Source organism: Protomyctophum parallelum (genome assembly GCF_964188405.1).
Source record: "Protomyctophum parallelum genome assembly, chromosome: 3".
NCBI lineage: Eukaryota > Metazoa > Chordata > Actinopteri > Myctophiformes > Myctophidae > Protomyctophum > Protomyctophum parallelum.
Window position 1 is genome coordinate 50,983,837 of NC_139698.1, and position 17,475 is coordinate 51,001,311.

The window sequence follows — 17,475 nt, forward strand, 5'->3', positions numbered from 1 at the left end:
CTTTTTATTTTTTTTTAAGATATTTTTTTTGCGGCTTACGCCTTTTATTGATTTTTGAAGGGACAGACAGTAGGCTGACAGGAAACGGGAGAGAGGTGGGGGAAGACATGCAGTAAAGGCCGTGTCGGGTCCGGGAGTCGAACCCGCGGCACACTGCGACTGGATTACCAGTCCGGTGCCCAGACCGTTACGCTACGGCCTGGGCCGGTGTTTCACTTCTTGAGTATGGGAAATGTTTCTGGGCAGATTTACAGCAACTGTCTAAAATGTATTTAACATATTTGTTTATGAGAATGCTAAATTATAGCATTTCTTTTCAGGCATTTAAAAGTATTCGTTTGCGTGTCTGAAGAGTTTTCAAAAGAAAAAAAAAAGACTCGTCTACCAATTACACACCCCATGAAGCCTTGAATTCATGGATATATTGTCACATTACTGAGCCAATCATTTGATGACCTTCTGACCAATGACCCGGTCATTCAATTATTTTATATTATCATTTTTGGGGGGTGAACTACTCCTTTATATTGTTCTCTTTTGACGTTTTCGGTCACTGCACATTTGTGAAATCTGTACTAATTTGACCCAGAGGGTTTAAGTGTCTTGCTCAGGGACACTTTCACATATACAGTACTGTGCATGGAAACTGATTGTAGCAGTTATTGTAAATGAATAAACAGTTCCTCTATAGTTTTTGGATGAGTAACTTTGTAACCGCGCAGTTCCTATTTTCTTTGGGCCTTTTTTAAATAATTGGAGTTAATTTAGTTTAGCTTCACTTGGCACCACATTGATTCCCCAAAATACATACATTTACACCTCACTTTCTTAAATGACATGAAAAAACATGTAACTGTCTGTGGTTACAGACAGTTACAAGTTGAAACATTGAATATTACTTTACTCATTGTAATGCATTAGTCATTCTTAATTTACCGTTAAAAACGGAATCACAAAAACAAAAACGTATTTGAAAAGTATTTTAATTTGACAAATAGTTACATAAACATGAAAACCTCAACTGAGCAATTATTTTCCCAGATTTTTTTAAAACAACATTTCTTTATACAGGTTCGGCAGCCAGTATGTAATTGCAATGAAGAACCACTTCATCCATTTTCAACCCATCTTCAGATAATTGGCACGCACTAAACTAAACGATAAAATATAGTACCATTTCTGTCTACTCACTGTATTCAGAACAGGGCTGTGGACAGTTCATTGCATAAGCAGGTTTGAACCCTCCATAGCCCACCAATGAGACACATACAGAGTGAGTAGACAGAAATGGTCGTCATGTTATTTTAGTGAGTTTGGTTAGTGAGGATCAAATACATGAAGATAAGTTTGAAAATGGGCCATGTGCTCCTTTAACTAATAACTGCAGTTAGTTAGATCCAAACCATTGGATTCTCAGTTTCACCTGCTCCAATAGCAGAAGGGACAACTTGAAAACGGATGTGGAAATAAACATCCCACTGTAGTTCTTTAACAAACAAAAAAAAACTGCTGTAGAAGAGTGTGTTAAAGGTTTAGGTATAACATCAGCTTCTGACACGTATATTCTGTGTGGTATGAGCAATGGGACCAGGGTGAGTAGGCTAGTGACTAGTCACCATTGTCTGTAGATTTGTAGTGATCCTCGTCGATGGTGGAAAAGATATGTCCCTCGTTGCTCAAGAACTCCACTGCTTGCCTGTTTGAAGACGGTGCAAAGGTGACGCATCATGTTTCGATAAGTGTGTAACAAAGAAGTGCCCTCACAGGAAACCACAAAGGAAGTACTGCTGGCTCTGGTACATAGCTCCCAGACAGACAATATGTCTCTAGTATTGTCCGTATAGACTGCTGTACATGATTTATGGTTACTGGTACATAGCTCCCAGACAGACAATATGTCTCTAGTATTGTCCGTATAGACGTACTGTATATGATTTATGGTTACTGGGGGTCCTGTGCGTCAATTTCAAATGCTACAAAATATAATGCAGGAGACGAGGGTCTTACCTGATGACGGGCATACTCATGGCAGCAAGTCTCTGCTTCAATTCTTGAAGGCTGATGCCCTCAGCATCTTGACAACCCATGATCAAACTCAGCACCTACCGAATTACAAACATGAATTATTTTCACATACCGTTGCCTCTGTCAGGTTGGTGGATTACACTGGATAATGACAGTATTTAAACATTTATTTTATTATTTTCCTCTAAAAAAAAGGATCTGCAGTCTCACTACCTGGACAGGAGATGGACATGAGGCAACCAATTTAACCCATTCTGACCCGAGATCAGATTCATACGAGGTTTCCACTAGACACACACTGGTCTGATTAACCCATTCTGACCTGAGATCAGATTCTAAAAAATGTCAGTCGTTCTTCGATTTTTCAAAAATAGCAGACCTACAAGCTCGTAGCGCGCCACTCGGTGGCGCGATATGAGCTTGTAGATCTGCTATTTTTAAATAGCTAAAGCACGACATGATGCCAACACCAAAATGGGTGCCCGGTCAGAATGGGTTAATAGCAGTGAAAAAACAAAGTATTGTACATTGTAATACAATGCAAAACATCACATTATGAAGTACACTTACACCATTTAATTTTAGTAGTGATTTTATTTTTATGGGCAAAGTACAATATCTTCTACACTAATGGGGTGTATCGCAAGAGATTCACAACTATAGGCACAACTTCTGCAATTATATTTAAATATTAATATTCACAACGAATATAGGGCGACCTGGCAACAGAGTGGCGAGAGCCCTACCTGTGCTGGGACAATAAAATGGTAAATGGCGCATTTATATAGCGCCTTTATCCAAGGCGCTTTACAGAGATTGTGCATTACATTCACCCATTCATACACCGATGGCAGCGGAAACCATGCAAGGCACCAACTAGCACATCGGGAGCAATTAGGGGTTCAGTGTCTTGCTCAAGGACACTTCGACAGTAACTCTGGGGGAGCCCGGGTTCGAACTGGCAACCTTACGGTTACCATCCAGGCACTCTATACCCCTGAGCCACCGCACCGCACAATAAAACTGAATGCGATATCTTCACTGACCTGGTTCTGATTTGGGTTCAGCCCGTTGTTAGCCATGTCACTGGCACCCGAGTAGCCCCCCGTGTTACTGTTGGCAGGACGGGATATGGGAGTGCTGCTGGAGTTCATTACTCCACCACCGCCAGATGTCTGAAAGAGAACCAAAGATCACACGGTGAGCACGTCATTTTTAGCAATAAATGAGCGAGCATGTTGCATTACCTAGTAGTTATTTTTCTTTAACCCATTCTGACCCGAGATCAGATTTATACGAGGTTTCCGCCGGACACACACTGGTCTGATGAACCCATTCTGACCTGAGATCAGATTCTAAAAATGTCAGTCGCTCTTCGATTTTTCAAAAATAGCAGACCTACAAGCTCGTATCGCGCCACTCGGTGGCGCGATATGAGCTTGTAGATCTGCTATTTTTCAATAGCTAAAGCATAACATGATGCTGACACCAAAATGGGTGCCCGTTCAGAATGGGTTAAAAGAATGTTCAAAATTAGAAGATGTACAAGCTTGTAGTGCGGAACAAAGTGACTGTGAGGCTATTTTTGAATAGCCAATGCAAAAAAAAATCTAAAATAACACATACTTACCTGGATTTAATGGGTTAATTACCTACTGCTCCAATTAAAGATTTCTAGATACAATGTAAGCACGTGATATACCTTTAACACCAGAGCACGGTAGAGGGCGCCAGTCCACAGGTTCATGTATTTTTTGCATTTGCATTGAAATCCCCATAGGGGTATTTTAGGTCGCTTCATATAAGAACTGTGTTTGAAAAATAAACCGATCATCCCAGCCTTTCTGTCAGGGGGGGTGGTTGTGCGTCGTTAATGATGTCCATAAGTCCAATAATATTTGATACAGCCAGTTTCTGGAGAAAATGGAATTAATGTGGCCGCAAAAGCCTTGAAACTACAAGGGTATGAAAGCAATGTCGCTGCTAATATACGTCACGCCCAGCTGTCAAAACATTGCGTTCCTGATATTCCTCGTTGACGTATGCTCAGCTGGCAGTGACTTGACTCGTAGTAAACACAAAACATTAAATATATATATAAAATATATATTAAAAAAAAACGTATTTAACATTTCTGTTGCGTGACAGGCAGCTGCAGCCACCCCGCCTACCCGGAAATGTAGTCTCTGGATTGTTTGACTCGTTTCTAGCGCTTATTGTGTTTGGGTATATTTGTACATTTCCACCTTCAGTCAATGCTTCATATCCATATGAGTGAAAAGGCCGGTGATGATCGGTTTGAACAGTTCTTATATGAAGAGAGATCTAAAAACCCCCTATGGGGATTTCAATGCAAATAAAAAGTACACAAATCTATGGAATGGCGCCCTCTACTGACAGCGACGTCAGGACTTCGGTGCTCTATGGGAACTGGTTCAGTTCCTTTTGGTTCTTAAGCCAGAGCTCCAAAATTGAAACGTTCATTATGAATTGAGTGTGCAAAACCATACCTATATTAAGTTATCACCATGAAAATTCCCCAGTTGATTACTTACAAAGACAATGATTTGATGATAAAAAGCTACTACTATGGAAGGGTTATCATATATTAACCCATTCTGACCTGAGATCAGATTCATACGAGGTTTTCCAGTGGACACACACTGGTCTGATTAACCCATTCTGATCTGAGATCAGATTAAAAAAATATCAGTCGTTCTTAGATTTTTCAAAAATAGCAGACCTACAAGCTCGTAGCGCGCCACTCGGTGGCGCGCTATGAGCTTGTAGATCTGCTATTTTTCAATAGCTAAAGCATAACATGATGCCAACACCAAAATGGGTTCCCGTTCAGAATGCGTTAATGTAATTAAATTGTTTATAGGATCAATATAGGTATAGCTTTGCCCTCTCAATTAATAATTAACGTTCCAATTTTGGATCTCTGGCTCATGGACTAAGAACCAAAAAGAACTGAACCGGTTCCCATTGGGAACCAACCGGTGTTAAAGGGGTTACAGAGTGCATATGTATCCCACACTATCCATCTATAGATCTATCCATCGATCTATCTATCTATCTCAAGACAAATCAAACAATCCTTTCCGTGTACTGCATGCTCCAAATATCAGAATATTGGGATGATCCTTTGGACAAGTTGTTATTCAAACATAATAAAAAATATTCAGATCCTTTAAAGGTATTATGACATGATTTATAACATAATTTTAAAAACATTAAAAGTCTTGGCCATGGTCCTTCAAACGTGTCTACAAAGTTTGAACACTCAACTCCACTTCAGTATTTCTTGACACGAGTTTTTGTGCATGTGTAAAATTCATCCTGAGAAGCCATGGAAAAACACATTATTTTAGCCTGTAGATGTCGGTAATTCCCCCTTTCCTGTAAACCCAAGATGCGCTACTTTGACAACCTGGTAGGAACGTCGTCAAAAATAAAAGAGTCATCTAGGCCAGTTGGTATCCAGTGTAAGGACTTGTGTTGATTGACACAGCCAACAACAGAGCAGATTGATTTTTCTCTAGAAGCCATTATTAGTAAGTATTACAAAGAAACAAAGTGGTGGTCACAATGAATGAGGAAGTGGAGAAGAGAGGGTAGGCACTAGGCAGGGAGCAGAGGGGAGGGGGCGGAGGTTTAGCGGAGATCTACGTATATCTCTGCCGTCCAACCAGATGAGACATTTTTGCATAATTATTCACAAAAGTCCAGACAGCAGAGAATACACTGAATGTTCAAACTTCGTTTTTTTTTGGTGAAATTGATGTCAAGAAAAGCCAAAAAAGCCAAAAAATCTACAAAAATGTGTTTTAAATGTCACAATCCCTTTAATAGTTATATTCCAATCACTCCACTCCACAGCCATGTCACATGGACACATGGAGCCGACCACTTTAAATATGATGCCATGTTCATCTGCAACTGGCAGCTGTTTTGGTGAATGTTGGGACTAGGAGTGACTGTCTGGTCAGTGTTTAGCCTCTATTAACAATTGCTGGGAACAATAAAGATAATAATCATAATAAGAAATGAGTTTGTCTACATCAGGGGTTCCCAAACTGTGGCGTCGTGAACCGATTGTGGTGCGATGCCAATATATGTCAAGTACAGCGTATGCAGAATATGGCCTATGATGCATATACCGGTATATGCCATATTCAGGTTCATATATGTGCATATACCGGTATGTGGATAAATAGGAAATGTATGCATCTATATAGCTTACGTATATATGCTATTTATATTTTTATGTGGGGGGTGCGTCAGCTAGGTCAGGAGGTAACAGGGTGCATGGCCAAAAAGGTTTGGGAACCACTGGTCTACATGCATAGATCATCAACCATTATTAGCCTGTAATTATTGATTCATTAGCCATCAAGTTTCACATTTTCTGAGCATTTACCATAATAGACTGCTGTGCATTCAAGAGGCCAGAAAAACCTCATCATTGTGAGTGCAATGCAGATCTCACCGTGTTCTGTGGTTTGCTTAGAGCCAAGTGCGCTTGCACAACCTCCAGCATGTGTGAGGTTATTTCATTCATATCCTCCAGGGGCCGAACACTGAACGCCACCACAGACTTGATATTCTGAGAAGGTTAAAGAGAAAAGACTGTCAAACATATGGTATGTATATGAGATTACTTGAGAGAGGAACTACAGGCTTACGGGGATCTTTCTTTGCTTAAACTCTACCCTCCCTCCCTCACTGCTAGTCATGCATGGCATGAGTCGGTGGTTTTGAGCTAAACTTAACCGGAAATCCAGTCATCTATGTGGAAGTCACGTGACTTCTATTAACAACTATATAAAGACAATTACAATTTAGGCAGTTACACTCTTATACGTAGCGACTTATAAGCAAGGTAATCACATACAGAGAGACAATGTAGTACCTCAAGAAAGTAGGATTCCAGGTAAACAATGAACACAGCATCTTTTCAAATAACATGCAATCTAAATTACATTACATTACATGTGGACAAGAAAACAATCATAAGTAACAAACGAGAGTGAGTGACCAAGATATGACTGCATGGTTGGTAGTCATATGTTGGTATATCGCTAGCCCTGAAACATGACTGCCATGATGATTATCATGACAGTCATGCAGAAACTTTGCCCTGTTTTTTGCGCTCGCTGCATTTACAAGATTTCCGTATTATATAAACATTCAGATTTCAAATATAAAGTACTCACAAAGTGTCCCACGGGTGTTAGTTAGTAGCAGTGCCAGCGATTAGAATTGCTGCATCCCGCGTTGTTTAATAAAAAGCATTTTTATCCGAGCTCCCCGGGTACTTTTTTCAAACGGGGTTCGTTTGGGAAATCCACAGTTGCACACCGGGAGCGCACTCGCCAATTAGTCTGTATTGGCAGGGCGGTCAGTGTACCTATATCGAACACACCGAGTGCCACCCTCCTCCAGACCGATAGGGGCGCGTAGTTGAAAGCCAATGACAAAATAACACCTCGGATAAAAATGCTTTTTATTAAACAACGCGGGATGCAGAAATTCTAATCGCTGGAGCTGCAACTAACTAACACCCGTGGGACAAATTGTGAGTACTTTATATTTGAAATCTGAATGTTTATATATATATATGGAAATCTTGTAAATGCAGCGAGCGCAAAAAACAGGGTGAAGTTTCTTCATGACTCTCGTATGAATACGAGAGTCATGAACCATGGCTAGTATATCGCTAGCAACAATCGAGGCAGAAGGTGTCAGGAAGGGATATAGGGAGGAAGAGTGCTAGGGGGTGACTGAGGTAGAGTCTGAGGAAGTGAGTCTCCAAAATGCTGCCTTATTTTACCTACCTATATATATAATAAGTTGTCAAATGTTTTTTTCCCTTTCTTTTTTTACTTCTTTCGAAGACCTCCAATAGTATTTGGTTTCTAGCCAAAGTGGCTGGTTAAGTAGATAGGGAGGGTTACACACTATGCACACTGCACAGCAGCCATAGAGCCCCGCAGTCCCGCCCCCTTTCATGACAACGACAGGCCCAGGAAATAATTCCCCATGCATTTTTCCCATAGACATTTCAAAATGTATTTATTTAAAGATCTGTAAGCCTCGAACAAAGCCAACTCGGATCGTGACAAATCATGACAACACAATTGTCTGGGTCGAATAAATAATTAGAAAGAAGAAAAAAAGGCAGGGTATACAACACTTTTTTCTTCTTCTTCTTTGTAATTATTTTTTCGGCCCAAAATATTGTGTTTGTTGTCGTGATTTGTCACGATCCGAGTTGGCTTAGACCTGACTCACATCTAGCATACAACATTGATGCATGCTAGATGTATACAAGGGGTTTGTTTACATCTTGCCCCAATGCATTTCCAATGGAAGTCACATGATTTGACACAACATTTTTGTTGTACGGCTTTCGGCTGTGTTTCGACTGCCCCCCTCCCCGTCATACAACAGAAATGTTGTGTCAAACCATGTGACTTCCATTGGAAATGAATTGTGAGCTTGCATCAGTAAATAAGTCTCATGCATCAGCTATACGTCAGTCTGTTGTAAAGGTGTGAGTCATTGTCTTTCATTTTGTTTCATAATTATTTTTTTTCATATCATGTTTAACAATTTATAATCTGTTCAATAAAAACATATTTGACAAACAAAAAAGGTGTGAGTCAGGCCTTAGGCTTACAGATCTTTAAATAAATACTTTGTGAAATGTCTATGGGAAAAATGCACAGGGAATTATTTCCTAGGCCTGTCGTCGTCATGAAAGGGGGCGGGACTGCAACGCTCTATATTGGAAAGAAATTGGGCCTAATTCCCACTTCCTTCACAGGTCTTAGCAATTATACTAAATTAACCCCATTTTGGGCGGGAACCCCTTTTAGTGTTAGCATTATGTTATGCTTTAGCTATTTTTTAACGACTGACATAGAAACATAGCTTTTACAGAAAACTGCCAGGAGGATGTAGAAGACATTTTTAGAATCTGATCTCAGGTCAAAATGGGTTAAGACACTGTTCCATAGTGTAGCACCGTGGTTCTCTAACTTTTTAATTTCAACAACCCCCATAACTCCTGAGCATGTACAAATGGAACCACTTGCATTTGTACACTCAAGGAGCCATGAGGGTACACTTTGAGAACACATGGCAATATCAGCACTCTGTTAGATCAGAATGGAACACAACCACAACTTAATAATTAGTATAATAATTGGTCAGACCTGAAGTGAAGGAAGTAAGGAAGAGGTCCAATTTCTTTCAAATGTGGCTGCCGTGACCAACGGCGAACTCACCTGGAAGGACCGCAGGTTGCCGGAGACCTTTACATAAGTGCCAGGGGGCAGGACATCGCTGTCCACACTGGAATCCTAAGAAACGAGGAGACAAAATCAACAGGTTTCCTACAGGGCTTAAAGATTTTTACATTGTGAAAATCCCATCGATCTGTGTTGGTCAAAATACAAGTTAATATTGACTCCACCCTCACAACCAGTTTACTCTAGATTTAAGAATGATTTCAAAAACAAATATCGCGTCAATGTGATAAGGAGCAGTGGCTCTACAGTCCATTCAAATTAGACTAGCTTTATTGCAGAGGTACTACATGCACCAAGAGTAGTATAGCATACCTGACGAAGACCACATAGGCCGAAACATTGTGTTTTTGACCGCTATTTGGATATAAATTATTTTGGGACTTCCTCCTTCTCTTCAGCTCATCTCTTTTGTTGAGTAAAGAGAAAAATGTATCAATCGTAGTTAAATAATTAATATATGAAAGGAAGGGGTCCCAACTAAGTTCTAAAATAAATATTCAATGAGCACTCCATTGGAGAATGTGTTTTTTTCTCTAGGTGTATGAAGGATGGTCTTTTAGCCAGGATGTCATGGCAGGGGGGCTGTGACTTTTCCAGTGAAGAAAAATGCGGCGCCTCGCTGTGAGGGAGGCGAACTAAATCTTCCTGGCACCTACTGAATCTGCCCACTGCAGGAGACACACCCAAAATTGTCATGTGCGCAACTGCGCACCCACGGGAAAAGGAATAAAAAGAAAATGCCCCAAACGTTCTGGGTAACTATGAAGCACTGTTGCAGGACGCCCAACAGCAACGTTTCATCAATGCGTTATTATAGTATGAATGTTGTTGATATGAATGCTTCTATTCCACTTTGGAAAAACGCCGACCTAACACGGTCCTCAATGGAGGATCGCTGATAGTAGGGGTTGCTTGATCTTGCTAGGCTAGGTCTTGCTTAACAACGGTATTGGGGCAGGTGCGCGAGCGGGTGGCGCTTATCGCAAGGTCTATTGGGGCCTGTGAAATGAAAAAGATTGAAAATCTGAAGAAAAATAAATACTCTTCTGCCATCCAATGGCTTTCTTTATTACTGCAGTGCACACTTTTCACATCAAATAGTAGGTGCCATTCAAGCTCTTGAAAGAAAATTCCCTCTCATTTACATTGATCGGTTTTCGTGTCAATCTTAGTACTTTCGGCTTGTTGTGAAGTTATTAACCCATTCTGACGGGCACCCATTTTGGTGTCAGCATCATGTTATGCTTTAGCTATTTAAAAATAGCAGATCTACAAGCTCATATCGCGCCACTGAGTGGCGCGATACGAGCTTGTAGTTCTGCTATTTTTGAAAAATCGAAGAGCGACTGACATTTCTAGAATCTGATCTCAGGTCAGAATGGGTTAATACACATTTTGCAGGATGGGCAGGACGGGTCATCATACCCCATCAGAGACCTAAAGCCCGGTGCAACCATTTCCCTTGCAGTCTGTCACTAGAGGTGTACACGCTTAACCTACAGTGCCTTCGGAAAGTATTCACATCCCTTCACTTTTACCACATTTTGTTGTTACAGCCTCATTTCAAAATGGATTAAATTCGTTTTTTTTCCTCATCAATCTACACACAATACCCCATAATGATGAAATGAAAAAAGTTCTCAAATATTTTGTTAATTTATAAAAAATAAGAAGCTGGAAAAACTGTAAATGTACATAAGTATTCACACTCTCGACTTAGTACTAAGTTGAGGCACCTTTGGCAGCAATTACAGCCTTAAGACTTTTTGGGAATGATCCTACAAGCTTGGCACACTTGAATTTGGGGTAGTTTCCCACTTTTTCTCTGCAGATCCTCTCAAGCTCTGTCAGGTTAGACGGGGAGCGTCGCTACACAGCTATTTTCAGGTCCTTCCAGAGATGCTCAATAGGGTTCAAGTCTGGGCTCTGGCTGGGCCACTCAAGGACTTTCACAGAGTTGTCCTAAAACTAATCCTTCATTATCTTAGCTGTGTGCTTGGGGTCGTTGTCCTGTTGGAAGGTGAATCGTTGACCAAGTCGGAGGTCCTGAGCGCTCTGGAGCAGGTTTTCATCCAGAATGTCTGTACACTGCTCCATTTATTTTAAAGTCTCCCAGTTCCTGCCGTTGAAAAACATCCCCACAGCATGATGCTGCCACCACCATGCTTCACCGTAGGGATGGTATTTGCCAGGTGATGAGCGGTGCCTGGTTTCCTCCAGACCGAAGCCTCTCCTCAATAAAAGGCACATGACAGCCGGGCGTCACAGCGCACTTGGAGTTTGCCAAAAGGCACCTAAACGACTCTCAGACCATTATTAACAAGATTCTCTTGTCTGATGAAACCAAAATAGAGCTTTTTGGCCTGAATGCCAAGCGTTACGTCTGGAGGAAACCAGGCACCGCTCATCACCTGGCAAATACCATCCCTACGGTGAAGCATGGTGGTGGCAGCGTCATGCTGTGGGGAGAACAAGTCTCCCAGGAACTGGGAGACTTGTCAGGATAGAGGGAAAGATGAATGGAGCAGTGTACAGAGACATCCTGGATGAAAACCTGCTCCAGAGCGCTCAGGACCTCCGACTTCGTCAACGATTCACCTTCCAACAGGACAAGGACCCCAAGCACACAGCTAAGATAACGAAGGATTGGTTTTAGGACAACTCTGTGAAAGTCCTTGAGTGGCCCAGCCAGAGCCCAGACTTGAACCCCATTGAGCATCTCTGGAAGGACCTGAAAATAGCTGTGTAGCGACGCTCCCCGTCTAACCTGACAGAGCTTTAGAGGATCTGCAGAGAAAAAGGGGGAAAATACCCCAAATTCAAGTGTGCCAAGCTTGTAGCATCATTCCCAAAAAGTCTTAAGGCTGTAATTGCTTCCAAAGTTGCCTCAACTTAGTACTAAGTCGAGAGTGTGAATACTTATGTACATGTGTTTTTCCAGCTTCTTATTTTTAATAAATTAACAAGATATTTGAGAAAACTTTTTTCACTTCATCATTATGGGGTATTGTGTGTTGATGAGGAAAAAAACGAATTTAATCCATTTTGAAATGAGGCTGTAACAAAACAAAATGTGGTAAAAGTGAAGGGGTGTGAATACTTTCCGAAGGCACTGTATATACTGTAAGGCACCAGTAACCACCCACCAACTCACCTCTGAGTCGACCCAGTGCTTTACGTCCATAGGAGCACACGTCATGTCGTCTATCTTGTACTGGATGTTGGTCATGGTTTTGTCTATGCTTCTGATAACCCCCACAACAGTGACCTAAGACATGATGGAAGGAACAAAAAGATATTAACCCATTCTGACCTGAGATCAGATTCATACGAGGTTTCCGCCGGACACACACTGGTCTGATGAACCCAATCAACCCATTCTGACCTGAGATCAGATTCTAAAAAATGTCAGTCGTTCTTCGATTAAAAAAAAAATAGCAGACCTACAAGCTCGTATCGCGCCACTCGGTGGCGCGATATGAGCTTGTAGATCTGCTATTTTTAAATAGCTATAGCATAACATGATGCTGACACCAAAATGGGTGCCCGGTCAGAATGTGTTAAGGAGTGACATTGATTGTTGAGTTGTGATTGTATTTTTTAATTTATTTGTTGTCATTGTATTTGTGTATCTGTTTTTTCTGGACATTGTATTAACGAGAGAGCTATAACTAATGTTGTATAAAATGAAAAATGTCAATAAATATATATATATATATATAAAAAAGAGAGAAAAGAAGATAAACACTCATAAACATGAATTTCTGAAATCAAAAGAATACATTTAGACGTGTTATCGGATCATGCAATGCTCATAAAAAACATGTTTTAGAAATTTGTTAGGGAATGGCGTTTACAATACTTTTAAATTTTGGAAATGAAACATTAAATAATTTGCTAAACATAATCACAGGGCCAGTATCGAGAGAACAACCGTTTATTTTCCTTCTGAAGAATCTTCGTGGTACAGCATGTGCAGTCAGTTGTTAGTACAACAGGTCTAGTGGGCATTGCTACACTCGTCACAACTTACTTGGGCAACCTCCACCTCTCCCACTTTGAAGACCTCGTCATTTTGAGCAGCAGACATCAACTGAGACATTGTGCACGGGATAATCTGCGTAGCACGTTGTCTCTGCGAACACACACACACACACACACACACACACACACACACACACACACACACACACACACACACACACACACACACACACACAGTGTAAGTTTTAGCAATGCTTGCTTAGTAGTATTCAAAGTTCACTGCAAAGTAAATTACTTTGTGTTAATGTAAATGTATCCACTGTCCATTATAAAGAATGTCACGTTACCTGTTTCTTTTCCCCTCCTTGGGATAAAGATGGCGATGCAAAACCTCCTGGGGACTGAGTGTAGCCGCCACCACCACCACCCACGCTGGAGTCACCATATCCTCCTCCTGGAAGTAAACCAGGGACTCATGAATATTTCCGTTACATGGACCAATGTGGCAAGACTTGGCCTTGTCCGTGGCAAATTCCAGATTTTGTTTTTACACACCGCCCATTATAATGTTCTTATTGTGTGATCATATAAGACCCAATTACTGAATGTAAGTAATTCTGATGAATTGAAAAGGGTGTAAACAAGTGTCATGCTTTATCGTGTCGTCCACAGATACGTCTTTGTATCAAGTTGTGTTTGAGTGTACTAATTCTCCAAACGTAATACATTCTTCAGTCAGTCTCCGGGTTTTATTCAGAATATGTAGGGCACTGCATGACACTATATGGCACATTAGGAGTCGACTGACACAAATTGGTTCTCAAATGTTTTATTTTCCAAGGACCCACGTAACTCTCAGAGTTACAGAACTGTAATGGTCATTTAGGGCTCTTTATGCGTTTACTAATTTTGCATGGCCATTGCTAATATAGAATTTTGACAAAAATGTCCACCACAAGCCAGCATGGTGATGACCTCTGATGTAAACAATGACATCCCAGTCGACTGAACGGAGCACTGAAGTGAAAACAGTGGTTGGTTCCCAATTCCCAAAGTGAGGTCAGACCGGTCAGACCCGGGTGGACCCACCACCCACCAGGTTCAAATGGAGTCTTACAGGTCTCTGAGAGTGAGTGAGAGGCATAGAGTATTGGTGAGAGAGGTCCTTCACTTCATTCTTCAGGTGGTCCATCTAAATTATTAGGAACAAAATGCACGCCCTACTACCCTTAATAAGTCTGTAACTCTTATTAAGGGTAGTGCACCCGTACGGGTGCATTTGGTTCCATTTGTACAGTCTGAGCTAAAGCCTCAACAATGTTTACTTTCAACAAAGGTTATGATCGTGTTGGCTAATGCTAGCCGGGTGGCTCGTTTTAGACATAAACAAATCATCCTATTCCCCGTAAACAGGCGGCAACAGTTCATGTGTGTAACTGTACCTTGATTCCACATGACGTTGAATTCTGGTTTAAAGTGACAGAAGCTCAAAGAAGAGGTGAAGTGTTCAGAATACTGAGAGTTACGAACGGACTGCTTCCTTTCCTCCTGCTCCGATTCCGCGCGCTAAATTGACACAAGGGACGCATGCGCGCCTGACGCGCGCTCCAGAACGGCCGCGAAATCTCCTATCCAATGATAACCCAGTTATTCAATTAGATCCCATAGCCCGGAGGATGGTCGAGCTGCGATTGGGCTAGCCAGGGCTACCTACACCATAGACCTACACCCCTCGGTTTCCATGGCCACCACACTCTTGGCGTTTTTCCTCTATATATTTCCTATTTTCCTTTGGCAAACCAAAACTTTAAGCCAAATTCCAATACCCAAAATCTAAGTTCTACTGGTCTGATACTCTTGTCTTATTATAGCCTATGACTCACGAACTGGGATACGCTGTATAAACTGATGCACACCCTGAAATAACGTGAACCCTTCATGAACATTTCAACAACGTGAACATTTCATATTTATTTATTTCATTTCAGTTATGGTTTTACATGATTATATTCATTTTACTTTGTACTTTTTTTTTTTTTTTTTTTTTACATATTCCATACCAGAAAAGAAAAGGAGCAGGAAGAAGATAAATCTTATTTATACCTTCCCCTATCTATCATTAAAGGTATATTCAGTGATTTCACTTAATTCAAATATCACTTATTTTTTTGTTTTGTTGTGATAATCCTCCCTACTATAGAGTGTGCTGGCCATATAAGGAGTTCCTCCCTGTCCCCAGTTAACCCCTGGGGTCAAAAAACCATAGGTTTCGTTTTTGACTCTCTATCCTGATTGGACGAAAGGCTGGGTCCCACAGCCAAAAACGAAACCTAAGGTTTTTTTAGTGAAATCACTGAATATACCTTTAAAAAAAAACATCTAATTGATTCTGCCTGCTACCAACCATACATTTTATACCACCATGCGATTACATCAAATAAACAACAAAGAGCTCAACAAGAGAACAAACAAAACAAAACAAAGCTGAGGGAACAAAATAATCTAGTCATCTGTGACTGTGAATATAAACAGAGTCTGAATAATCTTGATAAAAATTGGACAGTACAGCGCTTTGATGAATTAAGTACAAGGACCCCATGGAAACAAGCCATAGGCTTTCTTGGGTTAAAAATCCTCGTAATTTTGTGTGCTAATTTCTTTTCTTTTGCAAACTGATAGTAAAGTATTCAAAATCAATCAATCAATCAATCAATCAATCAATCAATCAATCAGTAGTGATAACAGACTACCACAGTCACCTTGTTTTCATCGCCCCCCAGTGGATTCAATGAGACATGGCAATCTAACACTAAAACCAACCAACTCTGGCTCTCACACTCTCACAGAAACAGAAAAGGTAGGAGAGCGGGCCCCCACACAATTCACTTCTTGAAAAATAGACTTAAAAATGTTAACAATAGCTGATTTACACTTTAGCTACCACATATTGTGGTAGCTTGGTAGGCTATCTTTGAATTGCTTAAGTATACGGTTGACCTGGTTAAACTAATGCTATCCTTAATTTATCTGAGGACTCCCTGGAACGCCTTCAATGACCCCTGGGGCTCCCCGGACCCCTAGGACCACTGGCTGGGACGCTATACCCAGCCCCCAACTGAGAGGTATCAGTCCCCCTCTTAAACTAGAGCATGCCTCCTTCCCTTGCCAGTGCTTGGAGACAGGGATGTCCGGTGTGGAGTAAGGATGTCAGCCCTGCCTGGATGACAATATTGCCTTTCCAACAGACTTTCTGTGCTGTCAAGGGGCTGGCAAGGTATGGACTTTGGACTGCTTCCGCAATGAAGTCTACTTGAGTGAAGAGTTTAGAGACTGGCTTGAGAGTCTAGAATAAAAACGTTTATGGTCATTTTTGCATCTGATAATTACTGATATCATTGTCTAAACTAAAGTCAAGTCAAATTGAACCAGAATTAGAATCTCGTGTTCACCTACAAGGAATTTGACTTGGTCGTAGTGACACATAAACATGATAAGCTACTGTATATGGTATGGGCTAACAAAATGTAAGGAATATAGCCAGGGTCAAAGTGTGAGCAGATTTCAAGAGATTTATTGTCATGACTCATATGGATGAGAACCTGCACTGTGAAAAACGTACCTTGAACAGCATTGGAAGTGCATGGTTCATAATTCGTTGTATCTTATCTTGACTAAACCAGGACACAACAGAAAGATAACAGAGTTCGCTCTCCTGATTTAGCCTATACTCCTGTCAACATGCCTACGATGAAGAGCCTTCTTCTCCTATTATGTGTACTTCTCCGCTGTGGAGCCTTTGCGTTGTCTGGTGAGTAGTATGCTAGTATAAATGTGGTAGATTTTCATCAAATTAGTATACTTCTCAGAAGATAGGAATCTTTCACCAGGACAACTTAGAGTATATCATTGGTTCTCAAACACTTTCATGTCAAGGAAGCCAGGACACATTGATATTTGGCCGTGGACCTATCTGAAAAGATGTTGTGTCAAAGCTCACCATAAGAGATTCGTCAAAATGTGTAGTAAATATTCTTTTTTACTAACCAGAAGATCTACCACAACACGTCAGACGTCACACAGCAAGGCACTGTGAGCTCGTAGATCTGCCATTTTTAAGTAGCTGAAAATAAAATAGAGCTTATCTGTT

At 40.9% G+C, this 17,475-nt stretch overlaps 1 protein-coding gene across 1 annotated transcript; it reads right to left on the bottom strand.

Annotated features, from left to right (window-relative positions):
* Positions 1-968: 968 nt before the first annotated feature.
* Positions 969-14,904, bottom strand: rpa2 (replication protein A2). Its single transcript, XM_083761953.1, has 9 exons — positions 14,771-14,904; positions 13,676-13,782; positions 13,378-13,479; positions 12,499-12,612; positions 9,321-9,395; positions 6,518-6,634; positions 3,072-3,200; positions 2,008-2,102; positions 969-1,696 (listed from the first exon to the last, which is right to left on the bottom strand). Exons 1-9 carry the CDS (start codon positions 14,781-14,783, stop codon positions 1,609-1,611), a joined length of 840 nt encoding a protein of 279 aa, XP_083618079.1. The 5' UTR covers positions 14,784-14,904; the 3' UTR covers positions 969-1,608.
* Between the last annotated feature and the right edge of the window lie 2,571 nt (positions 14,905-17,475).